This window comes from Protomyctophum bolini (genome assembly GCF_963924005.1).
Source record: "Protomyctophum bolini genome assembly, chromosome: 17".
NCBI lineage: Eukaryota > Metazoa > Chordata > Actinopteri > Myctophiformes > Myctophidae > Protomyctophum > Protomyctophum bolini.
The window spans coordinates 24,959,088-24,985,640 of NC_137878.1; the positions used below are offsets into that span (position 1 = coordinate 24,959,088).

Below are 26,553 nucleotides of genomic sequence, written 5' to 3' on the forward strand. Positions count from 1 at the left end.
TTGATTCAGAAATGTATATATTCTTTTTTAAAGATATGCATTTACATGCATATTATAAAGCAACAAATTAGGAAAACACATTTCAATAGTTATAAAGTATACCTGGCACTAGTCTTCAAATTACAATATAAAACTTGCAGATATTTTCACAGAAATTAAACAGGCCTCAATCTCCACAGAGCGAATAAGCACATGGCAGTGAATTCTTTAAGCTGAAAATCGAAGTGAAATCCAGATTTTCAGGGTTTCACTGACAAGTGTTGGATGCTTCTTTAACAAAAAAAAGAAGCCGCAACAAGCACAAGTTTGCCAAAAATGTACAGTGTATGTGAAACCGTGTTGGCCCTATTTGCTGCAGATAAGGTACACAGTCCTTTCACCTACCAAGCTTTTAGCTATAGTAGAGAAGTATTTTCTGTTGGTTCTAAAACATTTTAAACCCAGAACCTCCTAGAACCCTTTATCCAAATAATGTGCCTGAAGTTTTCCATTGCATTAGTTGTTTTGTCAAGTAATGTCTTCCAAGAGAGCAATCTTTGGTAGGCCACAACATTTTAGTGTCCGTTGCCTTCACTGAGGGATGGGTCAGCATTTAGCATCAGGCATTCTTTATTCTCCTATTTAAGTTTTATATATGCATCATTTGAAGACAGTCAGGGAAAAAAACTAACTAAAGCTCCCCTGAAAAAAATAAAAGGCACTGTGAGACCAATGGATATATAACGGCATCCATCGTTAACTGGATATGTAGAACACCTGGATACATAACTCAGATTTACAGGACAGCGTTGAAGAAGTGGTGAAACTTAATTAGATTTATACATAGTCCTCAATCAACAGATTAATTGGCCATAAAGGGATACAGCAGCATACATTTAGCTAAACTCTCTGATTAATCTAGTGCTGAAGACAGTGAAATGATCAATTGTATCGTCTAAAAATGCTGGTGTATTCCTTTACAAGTGTCATCTATCCTTGATCGATACTAGGCATCTCTTTATATTTCCAACATGTGCAGTGAGTCAGGTTGAATCTCCCTCCTTCCTTAGTGACACTAAATATATCAAACAATTGGTTTAGCCGTCGTATGTTTGTCTGCAAGTCAATATTCAAGAGTTTAGAGTCCATTTTCATACCGGTGGAAAAAAAGAAAGTGGGATGATGGGAAAATCCTCTGTGGTGCAGAACAAGCTGAATGAACCAGACACTCGGTTAGCTCCACCAACAAACCAAAAGACACCCTCTGCCTCCTTAAAGTGCTGCTGCATCAACGTTATTGAAATGCAAAGCAGCCTCAACCATTCTTGGACTTTCAAAGCTTTGGCCCATCTCTGAGGGAGGATACCCCCCTACTCCCATAGCTGGAGGATACCCCTGCTCCCATAGCTACCTATGAGGGAGGATACCCCCCTTCTGCTCCCATAGCTGGAGGATACCCATGCTCCCATAGCTACCTGAGGGAGGATACCCCCCTTCTGCTCCCATAGCTGGAGGATACCCCTTCTCCCATAGCTGGAGGATACCCCCCCTGCTCCCATTTCTCCCTATGAGGCAAGGACTATTAAATAAGGTTAGGAAGCGAAGGCCGTACGATGGACTCCATGTTGCTCCCTGGAAGGAAAGAAACATGCGCAATTGAGGCCAAGGAAGCTCAACGTGGAAGTGTTGGCTGCATATAGCCCATTGCACATGTTTCTGTCCTTCCAGGGAGCAACATGGAGTCCACTGTACGGTCTTCGCTTCCTGTCCTCATTTGATAGTCCTTGTTATGAGGGAGGATAGCCCAGCTCCCCCAAGGAGGTGAGTCAAATATAATGTGTGTGTGTATATATATATATATATATATATATATATATATATATATATATATATATATAAATTAAAACAAATTAAATAAAATAAAGTTGAGAAGGAAAATTACTATTTGGGATTAAAAACAAAAAAGGTAGATGGGGTGTTTTCTTAAACCAAAACGCCTGGGTTCTATAGTTAGTATAATTACACCACCAACCAATTTCAGAAACTGTAATGGGAACCCTTGGTTACACACACAGGCTGTCAATCATTTTTCACCAGTGTCATACACTGGTGAAAAATGTGCATAATGTGGTTACATCTGCGCGCGCACACACACACTCAAGAGTTAAATGAACACAGGGATTTTACTGTGTAGGGCTTGTGGCAACCACACATTTCTTGTAATTGAAACCTTCCATTTCTTTACATGTTGAAATAACATCAGAGGAGATATGTGGGCTATGGTTCAACTTTGAACTGAGAGCTAGTCAATGCAACCCACCATGTTGGTTAGGCTGAAAACATACTGTAGGCCTTGACCCCAAACAGGGCTTCAACACGAAAAGCCACTTTCCCAAAATGGAAAATAAAACAAAAACATAACATGAAAAAGAAAGAAAGATCAACATCTTAAACCATGAGTAACATTTTTGTTGTTGAAAAATACAGTTTTGCTATTGACTGGTCCCTCTTTTAAGTTTAAACATAAAGCCATTGACTGGTCCCTCTTTAAAGTTTAAACATAAAGCCATTGACTGGTCCCTCTTTAAAGTTTAAACATAAAGCCATTGACTGGTCCCTCTTTTAAGTTTAAACATAAAGCCATTGACTGGTCCCTCTTTTAAGTTTAAACATAAAGCCATTGACTGGTCCCTCTTTTAAGTTTAAACATAAAGCCAATAAAAAAAGACTGAAAAATGGAAAGCTTGATAATGTCGCTGTGGTGTATAACTGTGGCTGTATATAATAATGGATGGGTGAAATCTGCACGCCTCAATCTCATATTAACCACCATGAATACCACATAGATGTACATCTGATGAAAATGTGTCAGATAAGACAGGGGTTCTCTACCGGGAAGGTTATTGTAGCGGACAATTTGTATTGGTGGTGGGGAGGGGGTCGCGAGACATGGCCAAAGCATTTCCGGGGGTCCCCAGGCAAAAAAACATTGAGAACCCCTGAGCTAAACCGTATAATAGCAGCTAAACTTTTACAATTCAATAGACCATTTAACTTAATCCCATCCACGTGATTATTTTGGAGCTGGCATATTGATATTAACCTGACTTTGCCAGCTGGGGGCGGTATTGGGTAACCATGTTCCCCAACACCACATCCATCTGGAATCTCGCAGGGAGTTGAGCTAACGCCGAACCGCTCCGTACCGAACCAATCAGCGTGAGCTAAGGGCGGGATATGTGCGAAACCGGATGTGAAGCTATACAGACACGTCAATATGATTGGTTGTGTTTGCACGCCCACACGGTGATAGACAGACGGTCCCATCCAATCATCTACCACGTATCTTGAAAAAAAGGAACAGCCCCGTCATCGAATTTGCTTCCGCGATCCCAGATCCCAATAAGCTGTGAAACAAACATGTGTAGCAAGCTTCTTGGATCTGGCAGCGTCAGGTTATATTGATATGGGGAAGAAAGATAATTACAACCCAGTCTTGTCATGGCTTTCTGAGGAGACCATCTCTAGTCTATCATATGGTAATGACTAGACAGACTAGAAGCCTGACTTGTACTTAGTTGCACGCTGGTGTTGCGCCCCGACAACAGCCCATCTACGAGCTCACTCACAGCGCGTTGGGAGTTCGCAGATAATTCGCTGTTGTCGGAGTGCAACACTGCCCCACCACGACCAAATATAAAATCAGGTATAACATAGCCTTCTGAAACGCATATATCTAAATCCCGGAGCGGTTGCGCAAGACCCGCCCGCCAGCACTGTTTAACGCAATGTATTTGTGTGTGTTAGAAGTTTTCTTTCGTTGAATTACTCATGACAAAAAAAATCAACAGTATGTATTTATCCATAAAATAAGCAAGGCATATTACATATTAATTTTTGGGGTCCTTGACATGAAATATTGAGAACCACCGATACAGAAACATAAGGTTTTTCAGAAAACTGTCAGGATTTTGAAGACATTTTTTAAATTTCAGGCCTGAATGGCAACCGCTCCGGCATTGTAAAATAAGCTTGTGAAACATTAACATCACTCAGATATTCCTGCTTTTACAACCACTCCCATGTACGCTCAACTCTACCTACTGTAATCCTCGCTGCTCCAGTCACGTTCTCAACCAATAAGCCGTCTTAACCAGCACGCAGTGTCAACCAATCTGCTTTCAGCTTACTGGGCTTTGTCAGTGCCATCGACCGATCTCCCTCTTAACTTCACCCCACGCCCAACTCTTGTTGCTACGTAGACTCGTAGACATTCACACAGAATTCATGCCTCCATAGTAGACAAAAATAATTATAATAATAATTGGACTCGAGTGTTTTTAAGCCTCAAGCCTAATTTACACTTTGTCGCACGATAGTGTAGAAAATAACAGATTTCCCAAAGAATTCATGCTATCCTGAACATCAGATTGTTGGCCGATTTTCAAGGTGACAGGCATCAGATTTATTTTCCGAGCTTTAAAAAAAAAATCGGTTATTTTCAGCACACAACCCTATCGTGCAATGAAGTATAAATTAGGATCTGGCCCCGCCCCCTGTTCCTTATGTGCCACAACCGCATGAATTAAGGCTAACTGAGCTAGTAGTGTCTAAGGGCCACTTCACCCCCTATTGTAACCACATCTTATTTTAATGATGTTTGGGAGACAAACACTTTCCTAGTGGTTTTTATGTGTAATACGCGTTTTAGACATATTTTAGTATTTCTAAAGTGCCAGTAGTGATGTCATGGACACAGGTGACTACATGTTGTCTCAGTATATGCAGTAGCCGTTGCCAGACTTGACTGTCTAGGCGCGGCCGTTTTCCGCTCAGAACCCCTTTTGGTGTTTTTAAAAAAAAACACCCAAATTACCCACATAAGAACCCCAGGAAAGTGTTTCTCGTCTCCCAAACATCATTAAAATAAGACCTGGTTGCAAAAGGGGGTGAAGTGGCCCCGTTAACAAAGCCAACAGCAGCAGGGCCATAGTGGGCCTTTCCTTTCAGATCTCGGTCTGTACACAGCTCCCCCTACTGGTGGGACTGACAGCACGCACACCCCTAGCGTCGTAGTTACTGGTCTCACCGAGATCCTCGTCCCGTGCCGCCGGCTCTAACGAAGCGGAGTCGAGTTCCGTTTCTCCGATAAAATTGGCACTCTCCTCCTCGGCGATGTACAGGAAGGTCCCACCGCCGCCGCCCCCTTCGGGCGAGGCAGGAGGAGGAGGCGAGGGCGACGAACAGGAGGAGACGCGGCGGAAAAAGGCGGAATAGCCCGTCATCTGAGACGACGGGTAATGCTCCAGCCGGTCGTGCTCCACCTCTGGCATCGGGGTGACGTTGGTGACATCGTTTAGGGGATGAGGTCGGACGTCGGCGGGCGGAGCCGGCCTCAGGGTCTCGGGGTCGGAGCAGCTCAGCTCCGACGAGAAGCGGCTGCAGTGGGAGCCCGCCACCGAGGGCAGGCTGCCGCTGAGCGAGGGCGAGTCGAACTCCGAGGAGTTGGTGCTGCGCTGCTCCAGGAGCCTGGCGTCCATGTCCTCCTTGATTTTCGTCTCCTCTTTCCCATTTTTCCAGAGCTTTCCTTTGCCCTTGGCGGTTCCTCCGCCGCCCCCCGAGGAGGAGAACGTGGACGGCTCTTTGGAGCAGCAGTGGGTGTCGTGGTGGTGGTGGTGCTGCGGGCAGCAGCAGGTGGACACTCCCCCCGCCGCGCCGCATCCAGACCCAGCCTCGCTGTCACACCCGCCGTCTTCCAGGCTGGCGCTGGCACTGCGCTGGCGCAGCGTCACCTCCTGTTTGGAGTCCACGTCCGACTGCGCGTCCAGACTGCCGTCTCTGAAACGCACATTATTAGTATTTATGCTTCATCATACATTACAATTATTACAGAAGAACTTTCAGACATTCATCCCTTTCAGACCATTCTAAAAACAGCTTCTATATTCTAAGTTCTCTGAAGAAAAACTAACAGAATCACCAAACAATTATTTCTCAGCCTCTGTAGCAAATAGAAACATGAAAAGAATATTCATCGTGCGTCAAATAGCTCACATGTGTTTCCCTATTCTAGGGTTGATCTACAAGCCCACAACACATTGCAACGCGACCTGTCGGACAGCAGTCAACCTAAGTTAGGTGGTTAAACATTTCAGTATTCTTGGGAAGCTGACCTTTCCAGAGGCATGTAAGCATTAAGGATGGATCCAGCCATGGCTTTGGTGCTAGCGTTGTCACTGATGGTCCCCAGGCTGACCGTGGCCGACTCTCCACTCAGACTGCACCTCTCCTTCTGAACGTCAGCCTGGACCTCCAGCCTGGACGGGGGGGGAGAGAGAGAGACAGACAGACACCATTAGCATTTCATGGACAGGTCATTGACGCTTCCCCGTTTTTCCTACCCGCTTTCACACCAGTGAGGGTGCGTCGTTGATTAATACCCTGAGCGCACAGGACAGAGTTCTCCGCCCTATCAATTAGTAACGTCCAGCGCTCAGGACAGAGATTGATCAAAAGGACGGAGATTATTGATCAAAACCGATCGCATCGCGCCACAGGCTGGCAGCGTCTGTTGCGCAACATTCAATGTTATTCTCCGGTGGGATGTCATCGAAAATGTCCCCCCCCCCATATTTGAGACGCTCTCTGATATTTTGAGTATTCATATTGACCCCGATCCTGTACTAATTATTCTGGGTTTGTCAGACTCCATGCCTATGTTGACGAGAGCACAGAAACAACTCTTCTCATATGGTCCGATTACAGCGAAAAAACTAATTTTGACACACTGGAAGGAGGAGGCTCCTGCATTTAAGCACTGGTTAAATTAAATGACTAGTACACTTCATCTTGAGAGAATAAGGTATTTCCTGAGAGACAGTTTGATAAGGTTTGGCTGCCCCATGTCCATTACCTGAGTAGAAACAATTAATAGACAGGATACCATTGATATGGTTAACTGTACACCATTTTCTTTTCAGATGTTTTCCATGAGCTTTCAATCATCTTATTATATAGTATGCAGTGTCACTGAGCAGTATGGGTGGGAGGGTTAAGGGATTTCTTTCTCTTTTTTGTCTTGTTTAGGGTTTGTCTTTCATTTTGTTTCATATCATAATGTTTAACAATTTATAATCTGTTCAATAAAAACATATTTGACAAAAAGAAAATGTTCCCCCCCATGGTGGTATGGGCTGGCTCCCATGACGGGCTTGTTATGAAAAAAAGCCGGCCAGCGCAACACTACTGGATGGCATATAGCAAAAGAGAAAAAAAAGAAAAAACATGCATTGAACAGAATTTAAAATAGGATAGGAACCATAGCTTAGGCCAGTGGTTCCCAAACCTTTTCATGCCAAGGACCCCAAAGTGACCACTGGCCTAGGGAACAACCGGTATCGATACGTGGAAGATTTCAATGTTAAGATTCCTCATCGTTACCTGTTGTAGCGCTCTCAGAGTTCCAGACCCATAAAGGGTCCATTTGGTTACCTGTTGTAGCACTCATAAGGGTCCATTTGGTTACCTGTTGTAGCAGCTACCAGACAGGTTGCCGGTGATAAGGGTCCATTTGGTTACCTGTTGTAGCAGCTCCCAGACAGGCTGCCGGTGATGCTGGCCCCGGCCAGGGCTGTGGTGCTGGCGTCGTCGCTGAGGTTGTCCCTCTGGGTGGAGCCCAGGCCACAGCGCTCCATGTGGCTGCCGCTGGCACTGAGGCTCAGCCCCGTGAGACCCCCCACACTGGCCCCGTCGCCCAGGCTGGGGTTGTTGAGACGAGTCTCAGCCACGGACGTCGTGTCTAGAAAGAGAGAGGGAGAGATATCAGAACAGGGTTAGGCCTCAGGACGATTCTACAAATGTCTTCTGAATCCTAAATGTTTCTAGATCAGTGGTTCTCAAAATATTTCATGTCAAGGAGCCCCAGAATGATCTGTATTTGGCCGCCGAACCCCATCTCAAAATATGTTGTTCCAGGGACCCCCCAGAAGCACATATTTGAGCTAAAAATGTTTGCTCTGAAAGAATATGTATTCAAAGATTTGTGCCACATTTTCATGATTTTCCAAAATGGTAAATGGTGCATTTATGTAGTGCCTTTATCCAAGTCGCTTTACATAGATTGTGCATTACATTCACCCGTTCACACACACATTCATTCATACACCGATGGCGGCGGAAACCATGCAAGCCACCAACCAGCACCTCAGGAGCAATTAGGGGTTCAGAGTCTTGCTCAAGGACACTTCGACACTAACCCTGGGGGAGCCCACAGGGTTCGAACAGGCAACCTTGCGGTTACCATCCGGCCACTCTACCCCTGAGCCACCGCCGCTCCCAAAATCAGATCGAATCAGAATATCAGATCTACAAGATCATAGCGAGCAGAAATCCTGCTGGTCTCTGTGGCGAGAGAAGGCGAGTCAATCGATCAATCAGTCCCAGGTAGAGCTACTCACCCGTTGCGGCTGCTCCACTGCCCACGTTGATGTCATTTTCGTCGTCAAACTCGATGCGGACCCCTCTGCCGTTGCCCGCGGACACACCACAGCCCCCGCTCCGACACAGGGAGATGGGCACCACCCCGTATACGTATGCCAGCATGATGGGCACGCCGATACCTGCATGGAAGCAAAACATACACTTAGTAAAATCCTCAGAGTTCACCAAATTCCAACCTAATTCCCCATTGTGTGGGAGATCAAGAATATAACTGTGGCAATAAATAGATACCCTATGTTTTGTTATTTCGCTGTGAAATGTTGACGTCATGAAACGAGCACACAGAATGTATGCAATGAAAAAGCAAATCTTTGCTACAGGATTATTTGCCACGCGTAAATATATGGGATTCATGATGAAGATTGCTAGAAGCTATGATGACTAAAGCCAAGACTAAATATACTGACAATTTCGTCAACAAATAAAAACTAGACTAAACTGTTAGTGGACAAGAGATCCAGTATAAGTCATTTTACACTTGGTTGCATGCTGAAAATAGCAGATCTACAAGATCGGCTATTTACAGCAAGTGAAAATAAATAAATAAAATGTGCCTATTACGACGGCATCAAGGCCCGCCAAAATACATTTTAGTCGACTAAATAAACATTTTAGTCGACAAAAATTGTATGATATTTAGTCGACTAAATCTAGACATTCCAGGTGAAATGAAAACTATTCAAGAGACTGACTAAAACAAAAATGTGCTGCCAAAAACAACACTGACAAAGACAACAGTAAAACAACATTTAATTTCCTACCGACAGTGACGGCAGCGACCACGGGTGAGACGATCACAGACAACGTCACCCCGCCGGCGATCACCAGGTTCCTCTTGTGTTTGGAGACGTCCTTCCCCTCGTAGCGAGTATGGATCTGATTGAAGAGGACGGAAGGCTGTTATGACTATGAGAGGTCACAGTTGTACACACAGCTGCATAATAAAAAAATACATGCAAATAAAACTAATAGTTGCTGTTGTGCATCATTCAAAAAGGTACATTATATTAGAAATGTCTATCAGAGTGAGTACCGGTAACCAGGATGACTTTCACTACTAGTGATTTTTGCTAGTTGACTAGTCGACTAGTTGTTTAACTACCCATTATGTAATAAAAAAAAATATATATATATATATATATATACACACACACATTGGTGACTATAATATCATTCTAGCTGATCTTGAGGCCTACAAAAACGAGAAAAAAAACACAAAAAAAAAATACACCTTTTGTTTCTCATCAACCAGTCAACTAGTACAAACAAGGTCGACGAGTGGATTTACTAGTCGACTAGTTGAATAGTCGACTAGTTGCTTAAAGCCCTAGCCTGCACATCATCAAGGCATTTCATTTGAACATGGAGACCTCCATATGGGATTGAACTGTGGGTATGCTATTCCCTCTAACACATAATGCAAACCACACCCTGATTGTCATTGGCTACACTGTCCTCTTTTACTGCTTGTTTGCAGTTTGCATTATGTAGCTAAATAGGGCACAAATGTTTGCTAGCTTAAAGCGTCAAGTACGAGGAGCCATATATAAATGGCCGAATACATATTTCATCCACCGCGGATGGCACGCTTGTTGACGAGCGAGTCCATCAGGTAATCGCCGTGCCACTGGCACTCGCTTTGCCTAGCTCACGAGCGAGCCTCAAGGCCTTACTGTCGGCACACATGCCTTGTCGTCAAGTTATGTAAAAATGTTAGTTGTTGGAGAGAATGACATTCACACAATGTAACTGGTTGAACCCGTCCCACACCGCTCTACCATACATCAGTGGTTCTCAAACTTGTTCATGTCAAGGACTCTCCGAATTAAAGGGTATTTACTATTTAATATTTGGCCACAGACCCCGATCTAGGGTGTGGGTTAAGAGGATCACCTTTCTGCCCACGTAGACGGGGATGCCGATGATCATGGCAGGGATGGCGATGCCAGCGATGAGGGCGATGCCCACCGGGGCGCCCACCAACGTGCCCAGCTGCCACAGGATCTTCTTCTTCCTGCTCCATGGCTTCTTGCCCCAGAAGGTACAGCCTGACGGACTGAGAACGGAGAAAAAAAAGGTGTTTTCAGAAAATGGATTCATACGAACCAATTGGTTCCATTTATACACCCTCAAAGAGTTCCAGAAATGTTGTGGTACATTTGGAAGGAACCCCCCCCCCCCCCCTATAGGAAACGTAAAAGAGAACCACTAAGGAATCGGACCGTTAACCATTTCAGCGCTAGCATTTATTGAAAAATTAGGATCCAATTCATGCCAGCATTTTTTCCGGTCGAGCTCTTATTTTGAAAAGCCACAGTTCCAGTCTACCGGAGGTAGATTATCCTATGATGCTCAACGGAGCCTAGACAGGCCATGTTTACAATATGAATCCAAACCGGGGCACTGGAACGCTCCACATCACTTGCCGGATGATAAAGCTTGCCATTAATCAGCGGCGGTAAGCGTTAGTATCAAAATTAGGCTTCAATTGGCATTAATCAACGGCAATGGCGCTGAAAGTAGAGAATTGAAAACAGACTGCATGCAGTTGGCAGAATGTCAACACTCGGTAACTGGGCTTAAGTGTACACACCTGTGCGTAAACACTGGTGGGAATGATCAAGCGTGTGTAGTAGGGTGGTCTCACCTCAGGTAGTGTTACATACTGCATTGTGTCAGAGCCACCTAAGCTAAATGTAGTGACAATTTCGTCAACAGATAGAAACTAGACTAAAATGCTAGGAAGGGACTAGTGGACAAGAGATCAAGTATAAGTCATTTTACACTTGGTTGCATGCTGAAAAGCGCGTGTAAGGTGGTCAGGGTGGTAGGTAGCGGGTGTGTAGCGTGGTGTCTCACCTGAGGTAGTGCAGGTCAGAGATCTCCTTCATGCACAGCCAGCAGAACTCACAGCCGCAGACGGCGCAGGTCATGTGATTGCAGCTGCCGTCGTTCATCTTGATGATGTAGGCGGCGCAGCGAGGACACGGCTTGATGTCGTCAGCTAGTAGAGAACCCAATGTTGTTAACCCATTTAGGCCTGACCTAAAAATCCTCCAGTTTTCTGAAATAAATATTTTCACGATTTTTCAAAAATAGCAGACCTACTATTCTTGGATATTACGGTTGAATGTTGAGCCTATGACATTAAGGTTCAATCTGGAATCTAGCTAGGAACTTTTAATTCATTTAAAAAATATACATATATTTTAACATATTTTAGGGGGCAACGCAATAGTCAAGTGGATAGGGCGCATATTACCACATGGGCTTTCACATATTATAGATACAGAAATTGTAGGAGAAAACTTTCGCACACCTAGAAATTCGGCGTATGCACAGGTGCATAGGCCAGTGGACATCAATGAAAGCAATAAGGTACACCTGCACACTGTGTATTTTCTCAGTACATGAGCATTTTCTTATTTAATGAAGCAACGTTTCAGTCCCTCCGGACGCCTGAGGAAGCTCCGGAGGGACCGAAATGTTGCTTCATTAAGTAAGACAATACTCATGTACCGAGCAAATACACAGTGTGCGGGTGTACCTTATTGCTTTCATAGATACAGAAATTTTAATCAAAATGTGACTCATTGTGAGCTTATAGATCTGCCATTTTTAGAACATTTGGACAAATCTCATCTTATGGGGCTTATTGGCATGAAACATTTTCAAAAGGGCACAAAACATTTTCAAATGTGGCCAAATACACATGTGTCTGCGTGCGTAAGTACCTGCGGCTCCACTCTCCTGGCTGTAACTCAGAGACGAGGACCTGAAGGTGCGCAGGCGGAGGCTCTGGGCTCTCTGCTGCCGCGCGGCGTCACACGTCTGGTTGGGATGCCACAGCTGCTTGCAGTGGTAGCAGAACTCCGTGCCACAGCCCTCGCGGCCGCATGTGATCTTTGGACAGCTGGCACAGCCGAAGGCAATGACGGCATACCTACAGCGGGGGGATTGGGGACAACATGTGGTGGTCAGCAGTTAAGGTGTACTGGTAGGTTAGTGGGGATGTGGAGGACCTTTTCGTCGATTAAAACTAAGACGATTTTTTTCCTGACGAAAACGAAATGGAAACTAAACTATGACAACTAAAACTAAGAATAAATATACTGACAATTGTTAACAAATAAAAACTAGATTAAAATGTTAGGAAGGGACAAGAGATCCATAATAAGTCATTTTACAATTTAGTTGCATGCTGAAAATAGACGATCTACAAGCCCTAGATTTGTTTAGTTTGTTAAGTGAAAATACGTCATTACGACGGCATCAAGGCCCGCCAAAATGCATTTTGTTTGACTAAATCAACTGACGATTTAGTCGACTAAAACTAGACTAACACTAAAACATCCCAGGTGACTAAAATGTGACTAAAACGAAATTAAAACTATTCAAGAGACGACGACTAAAATTTGCTGCCAAAAACAACACTGATGTGGGGACCAGACACCAGGGCGTAGAAAGATAAATGTTGGACCTAGTTAGAGAAACAGTAGGGCAATTTGTTGTATGTAGAGGAAAATACTAGTGGCTCTAGTATAGCGCCCGGAGGGACCCCGGTCAACTAAGTGTGTGTTTTGGTACTGCATCCCTGAACAGCCTCCATAAATCATGTGTTACAAATAAGCAAAGCAATATAATCATCGTTATGAATGATATGGGCGAGACACCGTTAACTTAAAATCTGGGAAAGCGCACTCAATGATAGTAAAGTGTGGATTCAGTGTCTCATGCACCTTATTTTTTGTCGGGAGTCGGTCTGAATATTTATCAAATCAATAAACAAGAAGTCGAGCCCACCTGTATTCTGGGTAGGAAACTAGGAAAGACGACCTATATTCTGGGACAGGACAATAATGATCTCACCCAGGTTGAACCCCCGGGACTGTTGCGGTCGATCGGAATGAATTAACACACTTGTGCTCTTGTTTACTGCGTTGTACACCGGTCACCATGGAAAACATCACAAGCAGATGCTAAGAAAAACAGAACCGCAAGCAGTGGACAGAATGTCAACACTCGGTAGCTGGGCTTAAGTGTACACAACTGTGCGTAACACTGGTGAGAATGATCAACACGCATTCTGCGGCTCGCCTTTCTCCAATTTAATCCATTCAGAATGGGAACCACTTTTGTTATGCTTTAGCTATTGAAAAATAGCAGATCTACAAGCTTGCTGCGCTACAGAAAACTGAAGACATTCTCTACATTTCTATGTCAGGCCTGCTACTCAATAATAAGACTCACAACATAGTGGAGCCTGTTGAGCAGGTTTACTATGCAAAATAAAATAAAAATATGTACGCAAGTGTATATAATAATGAAGATTCTGGAATCCTGTGTGGAGTTTATTTAATGTTCCATGTTAGAAATATACTGTAGGCACTCTTTAGCAGCTACCAAATTGTTTAAGATTTTTATAATCCTGTAATCCAGTTTAACTGTCTGTAAGAATATTGGATGTCTATAAAAACAAAACTGACACACCGAAGGGGCTTACAAACTCTAAACGTCGGGTTGTTTCTCAAAGCTCAAGCAAAATGTGAAAGATTCACTTACTTGCCAACCCTAACTTAACCATAGATGACATACTCCAACTCATTCATGGGCAACTGGCAGCCCGCGGGCCACCTTCACTTCATGTGGACCTCAGATTAATTTCGGAACTGATAGGTTATTGATTTCAGGCTGCGGTTACAAATTCCAAACATGCAAACATGACCCGCTTTAATTACTAGAAGCTTGCTGAGTAGTATTACAAATAATGTTATTGTCTTTTTTATGTCCAATTTTATTTGTATTTAGTTAAAATGACTTTTCAGGATCCCAATAAAAAAACAATAGGATAAAAATCTGGATTTTGCGACGCGTTTTGAACTTGTAGATGGGCTATTTTTGCTAGGACATGTATGCAATGTGGCGAGTATGTCAAAGTGTCCCACCCCTGCTCCAACTCTACCATCTGATAATGTGACACAGACAAGATCACAACAATAGCAACCAATGTCTTGGGAGAAGGAGAGGACGATTATACAACAGGCGAGAACATTAACCGGTGGAGTGTGGTGTGGCAACGAGCCAGATCCAAATTGATTAGAAGATGAGAGAGCCTGTTGGGTTGAGAGCATTGATGAAAGAGCCATTATTCCAAGAGACACAGGGTCACTATTGTTGAATCGCTGTTGTACAAAAACATTGGGAGAATGTGTTGGGTAAAAACCACAACCATTATGGAACACTTCAACTGAGCCCACAGCTCATAATGACGTTTCCACAACCACTTCAGGGGCAAAATAAATTGGACTACATTTATTTCTTTTTTTTTTTACTATAGTTCATTTTACAAGGAGCAGCTGCTGTCGTACCCTGTTGTACGAATCGTTAATAGTGACGAATAGTGATTGATCCAATGGCCCAGTGTTGCTTAATATAATTGTACAACCTGTACAACAATAAAATATTAATTTATCAACTCACTCGTGGCAGTGACCGCCGTGGTACGATGCGTTACCGGCAGGCTATAAAGACACCATTTCCTCATATCTTGGTGTCACAAATGGCTGACTCATTAAGTTAACAACATGAACAGATGCATTAGTGACTCAGCCTGCCTGATATTTATAACCCAGACATCAATAAAGGAAGGAAGTTAAGCTGCTGTCATCCACACAATGTCTACACAAAAAGCCAAGATGTCAAACCTTTTGAAGTGCGCTCAATTTAGCAACTCATTATGCTATTTTGGGAACATGCATACCGGTATTACCGGCCCCACGTCACAAGGCTTCTAAAGTTCTGATTTACAAGTGATATTTTCAAACCTTTTCTTAGGATAGACTTTTGTTAACCACGTTCAACCCGGTGCCCGTATTTTGAAAAGAAACAGCTCTACAAGCCAACACCACATTGCGGCACAGTGAGTGTTATAATCATGATCTCCCATGTCTGTGTACTTGAACGTGAGACACAGTGTACTTGATTTGTATTGTGTACTGCCTGAACTGTAGCATACTTTATAGTTAGGCTACGAGAGACATCTCGGTGACAGCAAGGTCAGCCTTGCTGCAGTAGGCACGTTATTATGTCTGATATCTTGTTGTCACGTCATTATGATCCAGCACTATATATGTTCCTGTTTGTGTAATAAACTTTGTGAACCTTTAGCGTGATACTGTCTCGTGTCACGTTATATATAAAATATAGCGTTGTTCCGATACCGATATTACTCGGGCACTGAAGAAAATCGCCAAAAACAACCGATCTACGAGCATAAATGACAAGTGCAGGCATGACAATGACATTAAATTGGACTTGTACTCGTACTCGGTCTGACAACAATGGTATCGGGACAACTCTAATAAAATAAGTACTTTCCTGAAGGCAAATGACCCATTCTGACAAATAAATCGGAACCCATTATCTTACCCACAGTCCGGCGCGGGGCACCAGCGACAGTCCGGATCGGCCACCAGCCACCTCCTCAACATGAACTCCTCGTACTTCTCCATGAGCGCCCGGTCGCCCAGGATCATCCGGATGTCGTGGGGGTTGAAGCGCTCCGAGCACTCGGGGCAGCAGATGTTGACGCGGGACTCCGAGATCTCGATGCGCAGGTACTGACGCAGGCAGTCGGCGCACGAGCGGTGGTGGCACGTCATGATGTCCGGGAAGCGCTCGCGCGCGTGCCGCAGCAGGCACAGCGGGCACTCCAGCAGCTCCGACGACGACCCCGTGAAACACCCGGCCGCCGATGTCAACTCCGCCACGCCCGGGGCGGAGGCTAGGGACGACGGTTTGTCGTGGCACGACTCCGATTGGATGCTCTCCGTGCTCGCGATGGCGTCCACCCCGACGGCGGCCTGGAGGGGCCGCGCCTTGCGCTTGGGGTCTCGATCCGGCCGCCGGTGGCGCCCGAAGAGCGAGTGGAGGGACAGGCGGCGCTTCTTCTGCGTCTTTCGGACCGAGGGGAGGCTGATGGAGGAGGCGGCCGAGTGGAGGTCTCGCTCCGACCCCGAGCCGCCGTGATACTGTTGCTGCTGGTGGTGTTGGCGTAGACTGCCCATGGCGGCAGAGGGTGGTGGCGGTCCGTTGGTGCTGGAAGACGTCACCACATCTGGTGACAATGCCGGGGAGGAGGGGGAAGGGGACGGGGAGGGGGGACTGGGTTGGGGTAAAGGGGACAGGATTGACAGAGGGGGGGAGTTGAGTTGGATGGCTGTTAGGACATGGTGGTTGAGGCCGATCTGTGGGTCTGTGGTGTGGTTTTGGCTCCTGGTCCAAATCACAGCAGAGGAGGTTCGGTCGGCTGACTCAGTCAGGCGTCAGGGGTCACACACAAACCTATGGTGGGGGGGCAGAAGAGAGAGACGTTATCATAAACTGATGCAAGAACGAGCTGTGGAACTCATGTCAAGGTCTTGTTTTTATGATCCAGTGTGTGTGTGTGTGTGTGTGTTCGCTGTCTGCTGTGTGGCCTGCCCTATATCTCGTCATCCCAGACACATAACAAACAGGTGGTCGACTAATAGACTTCAGGACAAATCACACACATAGCCTACAAACCGTAGTCTGACAGGCTGCGGTTAGCCTCCCTAGTCGGGAACCAGATGCAGAGAGATGGCGTTAAAAGTTTTACCAGGGAGCCAGTTTAGTTTGAGAGAAGTATTAAAAACACAACACAGGGTGTGCACTCTGCTCCACACAACTTTCATTCTGGTGGTACAGTCCAATGTTTGGATGTTGTTGCCCCACTCCCCCTTACTGCAGCTAACCCCGACACTTCAAGCAATGGAGTCAGTGTGAATCACATCATTTCATCTGCTGCTGCTTAGCCCCTACCATTTGCAAAAGGCTAAAATGGCGCCTTTATCCACACCACTTTACAACATACATTAACAATCACCCAGTCGCACACCGAATGCATAAGCAATCATGCAAGGAAGCTGCTTGGGTTCGGGATCTTGTTCAAGGACACCTTTGAACCGAGAACTTTCTGATTCCCCTGATGGCCACTCTAGGTTCTGAGCCAGTGCCACCAGTGATCAGGGTTTATATAACAAGCTCTTGGCTCTGCTGGAATTCTGAACCAAAAGCAATTAGGCATTGCGCCCGTTGTATTACGCACGGTATATACAGCTTTTATACAGCAGGGTAAATCCAGCACTTTATTACACCCCTTGACAATTCTTATGCTACGCTCGTGCATACAGTAATTGGACACAACTTTGACACTGAACACTCTGTGAAACAAAAACAACCTCTTGAGCAAAAAACGTCCAAATGCTGAGCTCTGTGATTAAAGCCTAACCAACGCCACTCGTTACGTTTTAACAAGGTAAGATATAGCAAAGTAGCTTTTACACCGTTGTGGAGAATCCACATGTAGGTTGAGATGGAAAGATGTCACCAGTAAAGAGAAGACAGAGAAGAGAGTCAGTCTGACAATAGCCTATGCTTTCTATGGCCTAGGCAGCTCCCGGCAGGATCCGCCGGGAGAATCTAGATGCAACTGCGTGACATCAGACTAATTAATTAGAGCGACAGAGAGAGGAGATGTGAAGCTACAAGAACCACAACTGCTCTCAATAACCAACAACAATACCCTAGTAGTCTATAAATATAAATAATCATTTGAAATGAAGAAAATGCCAGCACTCATTACATCCTTTTTGCATGATTTGAAAACTGATTTGAGGAAGGCCAACGAGGCCGAAACGCGTATGTTGTTCACTCTCGTCAGATGTAAATAAAGTCATGCAAAAAGGACATGTATGCTGGCCTTTTCTTCATTTCAACTTGCACCGGAGTGCTGCAGGTTGTCTACTTCGGCAGTACTTTTTTTTCTCAGTCAATAAATACTATGCATTCTCTTTCCAAATAACCACTTATTAGCCTGCGGCCTGCCTATTCTGCTACCGACACAATATATTGGTAAAGCAATGCTACAAAATGCATCGTAACTTACCACAAATAACTCTCTGGCCTCAGGAGCATGACTCCGAGCTTCTTATGCCCACAACCAGTCCAGCACCGAGACCAGGACTACAATTGAGAACGGCATGGATCACCCACAGAGCCAATGTGTCACCCTGGGCATAATACTGACACAATGCTGCTATTGACGCGGTCAAAGGGTGCCATTTAGCTGAGCTAAATCTAGGCATCTGACAGCATCCTCATGAGACAATTGCAACAAAGACGAAAGAATCATGTACAGTATCTAAGAATCTATGTACGGCACCAGTTTGTTTTTCTTCTTCTTATCCGCAGGTGCATCGTTGTCATCATCATATACAGATGCCCTTCAATGCATGGCAGATTTTAACTGGGTAGCATGCCTTTAAAATATTAAAATTTATATTTATGGACAAAACACCGATAATCAATGTCTTGATATTGTTAGTTTCGGGCGGCCGTGGCTCAGGGGTAGAGTGGCTGGATAAGGTTGCCAGGTCGAACCCGGGCTCCCCCAGAGTTAGTATCGAAGTGTCCTTGAGCAAGACTCTGAACCCCTAATTGGTCCTGATGTGCTGGTTGGTGCCTTGCATGGTTTCCGCCGCCATCGGTGTATGCATGTGTGTGAACGGGTGAATGCACAATTTATGTAAAGCGCCTTGGATAAAGGCGCTATATAAATGCACCATTTAGTTTCTCTCTGGGTACGCACATGCATAAAGTGTGTGGTTAAAGTGAGTTTATTTTGTTTGGCTGTATGGGCTGTCAAAGCCAGAAAGTAGTTTGTCAGTATAGGCGTTACCGCATAACTGTCAGGTATGATGATGACACGCAATCACGCATACCCTCTATTGGAAGACACATACAAGACACAAGAAAGAATACACAAATTCTTATCTCTATTTATTATCAACTTAGGGTTAGTTCAGATTTTTGGACTTTGCCCGAGTCCTGTGATGGGAGTTCTGGTCAATCAATTAATACCTTTGCAACCACTATATTAATGACGTATTTCGTATGAAGTAATTCCTGCAGCTTTAAGTCCAAAAATCTGAACTAACCCTTTAGGATATAACATTTAGGGATGTGCACAGCGACAGTTAAATTAATTTTGTAAACCGGCATTAAGTCAATTCTTTAAGTTATAATTAAGCAGATGTACACCAGCTCACCACGTGCTGCACAAGCTAGTGGATCTGCTTGTATATCTGCTATGTACAACCCAGCGCTCAACTAAAGTATAAAGTAAACAAAGCCAGCCACCCATAATCACTTGGGAACTTTTGCAAGCCAAGATACAGCCAGGGCACCTTCAAACAAAGCTATATCACAGGGAATGATCTTTGAGCTTATGGCAGAGAATCTGATTCAACCATTTGATGCATCATTTACATTCGGGAGTCCCCATCTCATAATCCACTGCTCCAGGGTGGCTACTTAAAAAACAGAGGATGCTGTTCTGTCGATTCAATCTAGTGACCACAGAAGATAATTATACACGGTGGGCTTCTTCTCTACCCCTGGCTAATGGTTTGGTCACTTCCTTACCTCATAATTCCACGCACGGAAACTCCACCGACTTGCAGCCTGGCTTGAACCATACATAACAACTAGGTCTGATGATAAATTGGACTTGGAGAACTTAAGTCATGTGAGCTGGAGGAAACTTTAACAGGACAGAGGGGCAATTTCAGGCAACCGCGAGGCAATGTGAAATTACAATCCTGGACTGCAATTAAATGACAAAAGCCTGCCTCTGACTGTGCTGTTAGCTTGGCATACTAGGGTGAGGGTGAATGGGACTTACTCACTGTGTGACTGTGGTCACAATGTGTGTGTGCGGGCACATGCCCACACGCGTGCATGTGTTGAAGTCGTGCTGTCCTGGAGCATACAACCACCGCTCACGTGCTGGGTTGGTGTCCTAGTTTCCTTGGACACTCAAATCATAATTCTTCCTTTCATCGACAGAGAATTCTGGTCTGTAAACCCATTTAGACCTGAGGCAGTTTTCTGAAAAACCTATCTTTCTATGTCGAGGACCCCCAAAAATATATGTAATTGGCCGCCGACCCCGATCTGAAAATATGTTGTTCCAGAGACACACCAGAAGCAAATATATGAGTTAAAAGCGCTCTGAAAGAATATATATGAAGATTTGTGCCACATTTTCATTGGATTAAATCTGTGCAAAATGTGTTTTGCAGAAATCTGCCTCATGACCTATAACCGGCAGATGTGGAGGGCTGCAGGTAAAATGTTTTTCTATGGCCTGCCCTATAGTGTGCATACAAAGTTGTACACAGGTCGATGCAGTTATAGGTAAAACAGGAATTGCCCTAGGCGCACGCACGCACACACACACACACACACACACTCTCTCCCCCCATGCCTTCGGCCTGGTGGAGACAATAAGCATGCAAAACAAAATGACCATGGTCTTCTGTCTGCCAAAGTAATCATAAATAAAAGCAAATAATGATGGTGAAAAGAATTTCCCACTACCACTACCACTACCAAAAACATCCTGGAAATAGATTGCATAACGTGCTTAGTGCTTACTGGGCCGTTTGTTTTGTCAACAATTCCTTCCATCATTAGTATCGAGACTTGTAGAGAGAATGTCTCAGTCCTAGTTATCCAATGAGGCCTTTCTCTTCTTGTGAACAGAAACTGAAACGTTGCTTTAATAGATTAGAAACGTTGCAACAACTACAGTATGCAGTTCTCCAGGGATACCATCTAGTCGCACAAAGCCACATTTAGATAAATCCAGTCCGCAACCTAAATTAGTTGACAGTGACATATTTACATGCATATTTATATTAGAGAGTCTAGCACATATGCAAGTAAGTATGGATGTATAGGCCTGATCGAGATCGAATCCTGGACTGGTTGAGTGTAATGAAAGTTCCTGGTGAAGTGTATCTCTATTCTCTACTGAAGTCTAACATTACAAAAGCTACAAAACACACAACATAAGTGACATTTTAAGTTGTTAACCCTACCTCATGTCATGTAAGACAGGTCCACCATGCCATGGTATTCTAAATGCAAAACGAAATTGTTACAGACAGTTCAAATCACTAACACTGTTATACAACAGTTATAGCGACCGGGTAAAATGTTTCTTTAGAAAGTGTTCCATTATAAAGTGTTCCATTGTCATTTCCGGTGACATTCCAGCCACAAAACAACTTCCTGTCCATGACAATGAATTCAGTTACTAACATTTAGGAATTAGGACACTGTCTGCACTCTGCAACTGCCCAGACACTGGACAGTGAACACAAAGTTCAATCTCTATTATACAAAGTTATTCAGGAATTTTGAATAACTAGCTACCATGTTGAAACAAGTGACTAGTATGTCAGCTCTTCTGTGAATGTTGCTGCCAATCACAGACATACTTCTACATCAAAATGCAAGCCTTGGAAAAAATACTCTTGGCTTGTTACTACTCACCCCTATCCGGTACCCATTCAGCTTGGGCCAGAATTCTGTCAGCTGGGATCCAAAATAACCCTGTACTACTTAATGAATCTCTATTTAGCCTGTCATTGGGCAGCTCAACCAGTGTAAGAAGGCATTGAGCTCACACAGAGTGAAGACAGGAGGCTTAGGAATGAATGAACACCTCCCTTTCAACACTATTTACTAAACACTGCGAGTGGGCAAGGTACTTTTCCACAGCATCTTGTCCACTGGGCCTGTAGTTACCGGTAATCAAACTAACACAATTTAATAATTAGAATCGCTAATCAATAATTTCATAATTGATTAATAAACCATCCCTATTAATATTGTGTCATACGAGAAAAGGGAAGAAAACAAATAATGAAAATATCCGATCCACATGCTCAAAATGCTATATGCTATCGATAGATGAAGCCCAACGGTGCATGTGCTTATTTAGATTTACATTAAGATGGAATATCCGTTTCTCTGTGTTTTTTCCGTCACAAAAGCCATTCCGTTTCTAAGGAATGGAATACTATAGTATCCATCCATCACAAAGTGGGAAACAGAGGATTTAAACAGCAAAGAGTGAGCTGAGTGACAGTGTGTGGGGCCTGCCCTGGGCATCGGGAAAATCCACCCTATCGCTCCATCTATGCCACACATCTCTCACATCAGAGTTGACCGACAGTACCTTCACTGTCTGCCCTCTCCGCTGAGGCAAACGGCTTTTCACCCCAAACAGCGGGGGTGTAGGAAGCAGATGGGGATGTGAGGGTTTGGGGTCACCCCCTTCCGCTCCAAGCCACAATGAGGGAGGAAAAAGACACCAACATCTATTCACAATCCTCCAGCAGTGCTGCTGGTGCCTGCTTTTCATCCAGATTTAAATAAATGCATTTGTAATTATTTCAGATACGTGAAGCGAAAGTGACAGAAAGAGACAGGCGTTGGACCAAACTCGGGTCCGAAAAGCTCAAGTTGTATAAAGGTGCATCAACTGACTGAGCAACCAGGCACATTCATTACCTCTTCAAATGCTCCAATGGGGAGTCTTTATTACACATAATGTTAAACAGATCCCGTGACCTGAGGTAATAGAATCTGAACCGACCCAAACTTGATTTGCTCATATTCAAAAACGGAAATCAGACCCATGTGGGTCGGCTGTGGCTCAGGAGGTAGAGCAGGTCGTCCAATGATCCATCAGGGTCGGCGGTTCGAATCCCGGCAATCAGTGTTTGAATGTGTGTGTGAATGGGTGAATGAAATTGGATAAAAGCGCTATATACTGTAAATGCATTTTCAGTTTGGGGTGACCTGTGAAGACCTCTAGTCAGGGCAGGGTGAGGGCTGGTTTGGTTTATTAGAAAGAGATTCTGTGTTATTCCTACACCAAGACTGTTTAAGCTTACCAACAGTAGGCTAATGAATGAGCCAAACCTACAATCCACATAATTGTAGTTAAAAAGGTGAAAATACAAGTGGGAATAAGTGGGAAAGGCATGCTTCAAAGACTAAAGAACAGCTTATCAAACTTTACTTCATTCAGCATAGCTCTTGAACCACAACTCAGGTTTAACAGGTTTACGGAGATTTGAGTATGAGTGACAGACAGCAATTGCAATTCATACTCAAATGAAACGCCAAGTACTTGTGCGCAAGCAGAGCGTGCCATGAGGTGTGCTCACCACTGCTGGTACGACTGCTGCTCTGAGTCATAAAGCTCTCTGCTGCTGTCTGGGTACAACTGCTGCTCTGAGTCCCTATAGAGCTCTGTCTGTCTGGGTACGACTGCTGCTCTGAGTCTCTATAGAGCTCTGTCTGTCTGGGTACGACTGCTGCTCTGAGTCATAGAGCTCTGTCTGGGTACGACTGCTGCTCCGAGTCCCTATAGAGCTCTGTCTGTCTGGGTACGACTGCTGCTCTGAGTCCTAGAGCTCTCTGCTGTACATCATTCGTAACCTAATCGGAATATATGGAGCCAGCCAGCAACTCCACATCTGACCTCAAACCCTTAGATCTTTATGGACTGGCATTCCAAATGTTGTTCCCTCCCCTTTTGACTGATACCCGTCCACTCAACAGGCCCGGTCCTGCCTGGGCCCTCATCAAACCCTGTACACTCAAGACACGCTCCATATATTCCAAAGCGCCAGCGCTTGCCCAGCAGTCTAGTGCGTAGTGGAGGGAGGAGTCTCAAGTTGGTGCCGACTAGTCCACATCCTCGCATTGCAAAACATATTCTATTCAGCACGTTTCCTACTGCAGTGCATAATCACAAACCAAACCATACACTTATCTATAATAAGACATCCTCGTTAACCTAAAGTACATGTAGGTTCCAAGTCAAGGCCATCTTCCCTGACTCCCTGAGTCCAAACACAGGCTAGAAGATGTGATATACATTAGTTTGACGCTGTCTGGGGTTACCAAAAAAGATTATTTTTGCATGTGATTCCCAGTATTATTGAGAAAGGCTTCAACAGTAGCCAGCCTATCTTAAACGTTTTACTTTCCTGTAAAGGTTCCTAATCCATTTAGCACAGCCTTGGAGAGAGTGGGTCAGAGACAGGTTAGCCTCGGTACCAGGCTTTCATTTTCTTCGGCGCAAAAAATGAAGACCAGTTTAAACAATAACTGGTCATTAGATAAGACATGACAACACTACAGAATACAGACAGTGCGTCTTGAATGACAGCAGTTGGGCTAGTTTAATCCAATTAAGCATGCCATAAAGTTAAATGATTTATAATAAAGGATGATTGATGCGTCCTAAACAGCCACAATAAGATACTAGACAGTATTTAGCTAAACATGCCACAGAATGTAAACAGAGACTTCATAATTTCCGTGTTTGTTTTCTTTAAACAAATATTGGTTTAAATAGTATTATGGTATGCTGCTGGGAAACGCCATGGGAAACAAGTAACAACTGTGCTGTCTACTGTGTACTGTAGTGTACAGTCACACAGGACAAATAATAAGGCTTAAACCTCTGATCGACTTGGCTGGCTCTATAGAGTATAGATGCGAATTAGTTTCTATTTACGCCCGATGCCAGTCTGTTGATTGAGATCATCACGCACTGCGAGGGGGTGATATCTATCTGTATTCTATAATAATAACCACGATGACCATTCAATCAAAAACAGATTAGCTGATTTTGAAGAATGATGTGCAAACAATACACAGCAAACCCCTTACTATAGTGAATGCTTCCATTTATAAACGCCGCATTACAAATACTTAAGTTGTTAACTCTCCGTTAAATGACCACAAATATTAATGATAATTGATTAAGAGACACCGTGTAACTTCTCCAAACTTAGTAATATTAGAGTTGAACTGCTATCTATCATCTATGACTCAACATAACAGAAGAACCCCACAGTCAACAAAATAAGGGACAGCATTTGTGTTTACATTTCCAACCATCGACCCTGTGCTGCTTGCTAGCTCCATGGCTAACAGAGGAGGCTAACAGTCTAACTTAATCGATCACTCACCTGGTCTTTAGTTGCTTTATTTGCCACACAATTTGACACAAAACAGCGCATCCAACTAGTAGTTACAGATATGACGTTATCGGACAAAATAAAAAGTAGTTTTGGTTTTCTTTGCTGACTTCGGGGTAAAGCTGTGGAGGATTTTTAGCTAGCTAAAACAGAGCTGAACGGCTAGCTAAGAGCTTCGAAGACGAGGAAGTTCTTATGTCGCTTATTTACATTTTTAACATAGCTGGATTTGTATCTGTTAGGCGGAATTATTATAGGTCAACGACTCAATGTGTAAACATCAATGTCCCTGCTGGTGTATCATAGTAAATAAATGGTTCTTTACCTTAGTAGTCGGTGAGGTGTGTCTGTCTGACTGTGTGTATCAGAGGTAAGTTGATGCTGAAAACTTGGCTGAGCAGCAACTACCCGACCGAGCGCTACTGCCTTAAAGGACCACTTCACCACTTTTCAAACCCGAAACTTAAAGGGCACCTATAGGACAATTCGAAACTGGCCCCCGTAAAATCTGAACCACCACCCCCTTTTCCCCTCACTGTATGTCTCTCCCCCCCCCCCCCCGTTATTCACTGATGATTTGGCTATATAGGAGTCAAGGAGTGAATATTTGTATTTTGTACGTCTCTAAATGTTATGATGAATTGAAAAAGGTGGACCCTCTTGTCTTGTAAACAAGTATAGTGCTTTATTGGGTCATCCACTCACAGTCACAGTTGACAGTTTTTGTATTGAGTTGTGCTTGAAGTGTACTGCAATTCTGCAAACTGTTAATGAATACTTCAATCAATCAACACAGCTTCATATAATAGGTCAGGTCCTCACTAATAATCATGATAAAATGGGACAATTATTTTCTACTCGGTCTGTGTCTCATAGGAGGGCTGTGGGCAGTTCAGAAACCCGTTTCTATTAGCTTGGCGATTCCCCATCGATGATGTCACTGGTGGACGGGTATCTGAACTGCCCACAGCCCTCCTAAAAATTGTGGCATTTTACCATGATTATTAGTGAAGAGAAGACCTGTTATGTGAAGATAGGTTGAAAAGTGGTCCTTTAACTTTGTAAAGTTGGTGAAGATTGGAGAAGTCAATTAGAATACCGGTACTTCTGGTCTGGAGGTTAAAGTAAAAGGTTTGTTGAC

The 26,553-nt window shown here is 44.1% G+C and overlaps 1 protein-coding gene across 3 annotated transcripts; it reads right to left on the reverse strand.

Moving 5' to 3' along the window:
• LOC308331776 (E3 ubiquitin-protein ligase RNF19A-like) lies at positions 1 to 25,840 on the reverse strand. 3 transcript variants are annotated; one of them, XM_080787272.1, is made up of 10 exons: positions 25,738 to 25,840; positions 15,907 to 16,821; positions 12,213 to 12,421; positions 11,338 to 11,482; positions 10,372 to 10,534; positions 9,240 to 9,354; positions 8,436 to 8,597; positions 7,558 to 7,777; positions 6,153 to 6,296; positions 1 to 5,817 (listed from the first exon to the last, which is right to left on the reverse strand). In XM_080787272.1, exons 2-10 carry the CDS (start codon positions 16,542 to 16,544, stop codon positions 4,986 to 4,988), a joined length of 2,628 nt encoding a protein of 875 aa, XP_080643398.1. In that variant the 5' UTR covers positions 16,545 to 16,821; positions 25,738 to 25,840; the 3' UTR covers positions 1 to 4,985. The 3 variants fall into 3 exon arrangements, with proteins under 3 accessions (XP_080643398.1, XP_080643396.1, XP_080643397.1); XM_080787270.1 differs by having other exon boundaries at positions 11,338 to 11,542; XM_080787271.1 differs by lacking the exon at positions 25,738 to 25,840 and adding an exon at positions 18,446 to 18,461 and having other exon boundaries at positions 11,338 to 11,542.
• Positions 25,841 to 26,553: the final 713 nt, after the last annotated feature.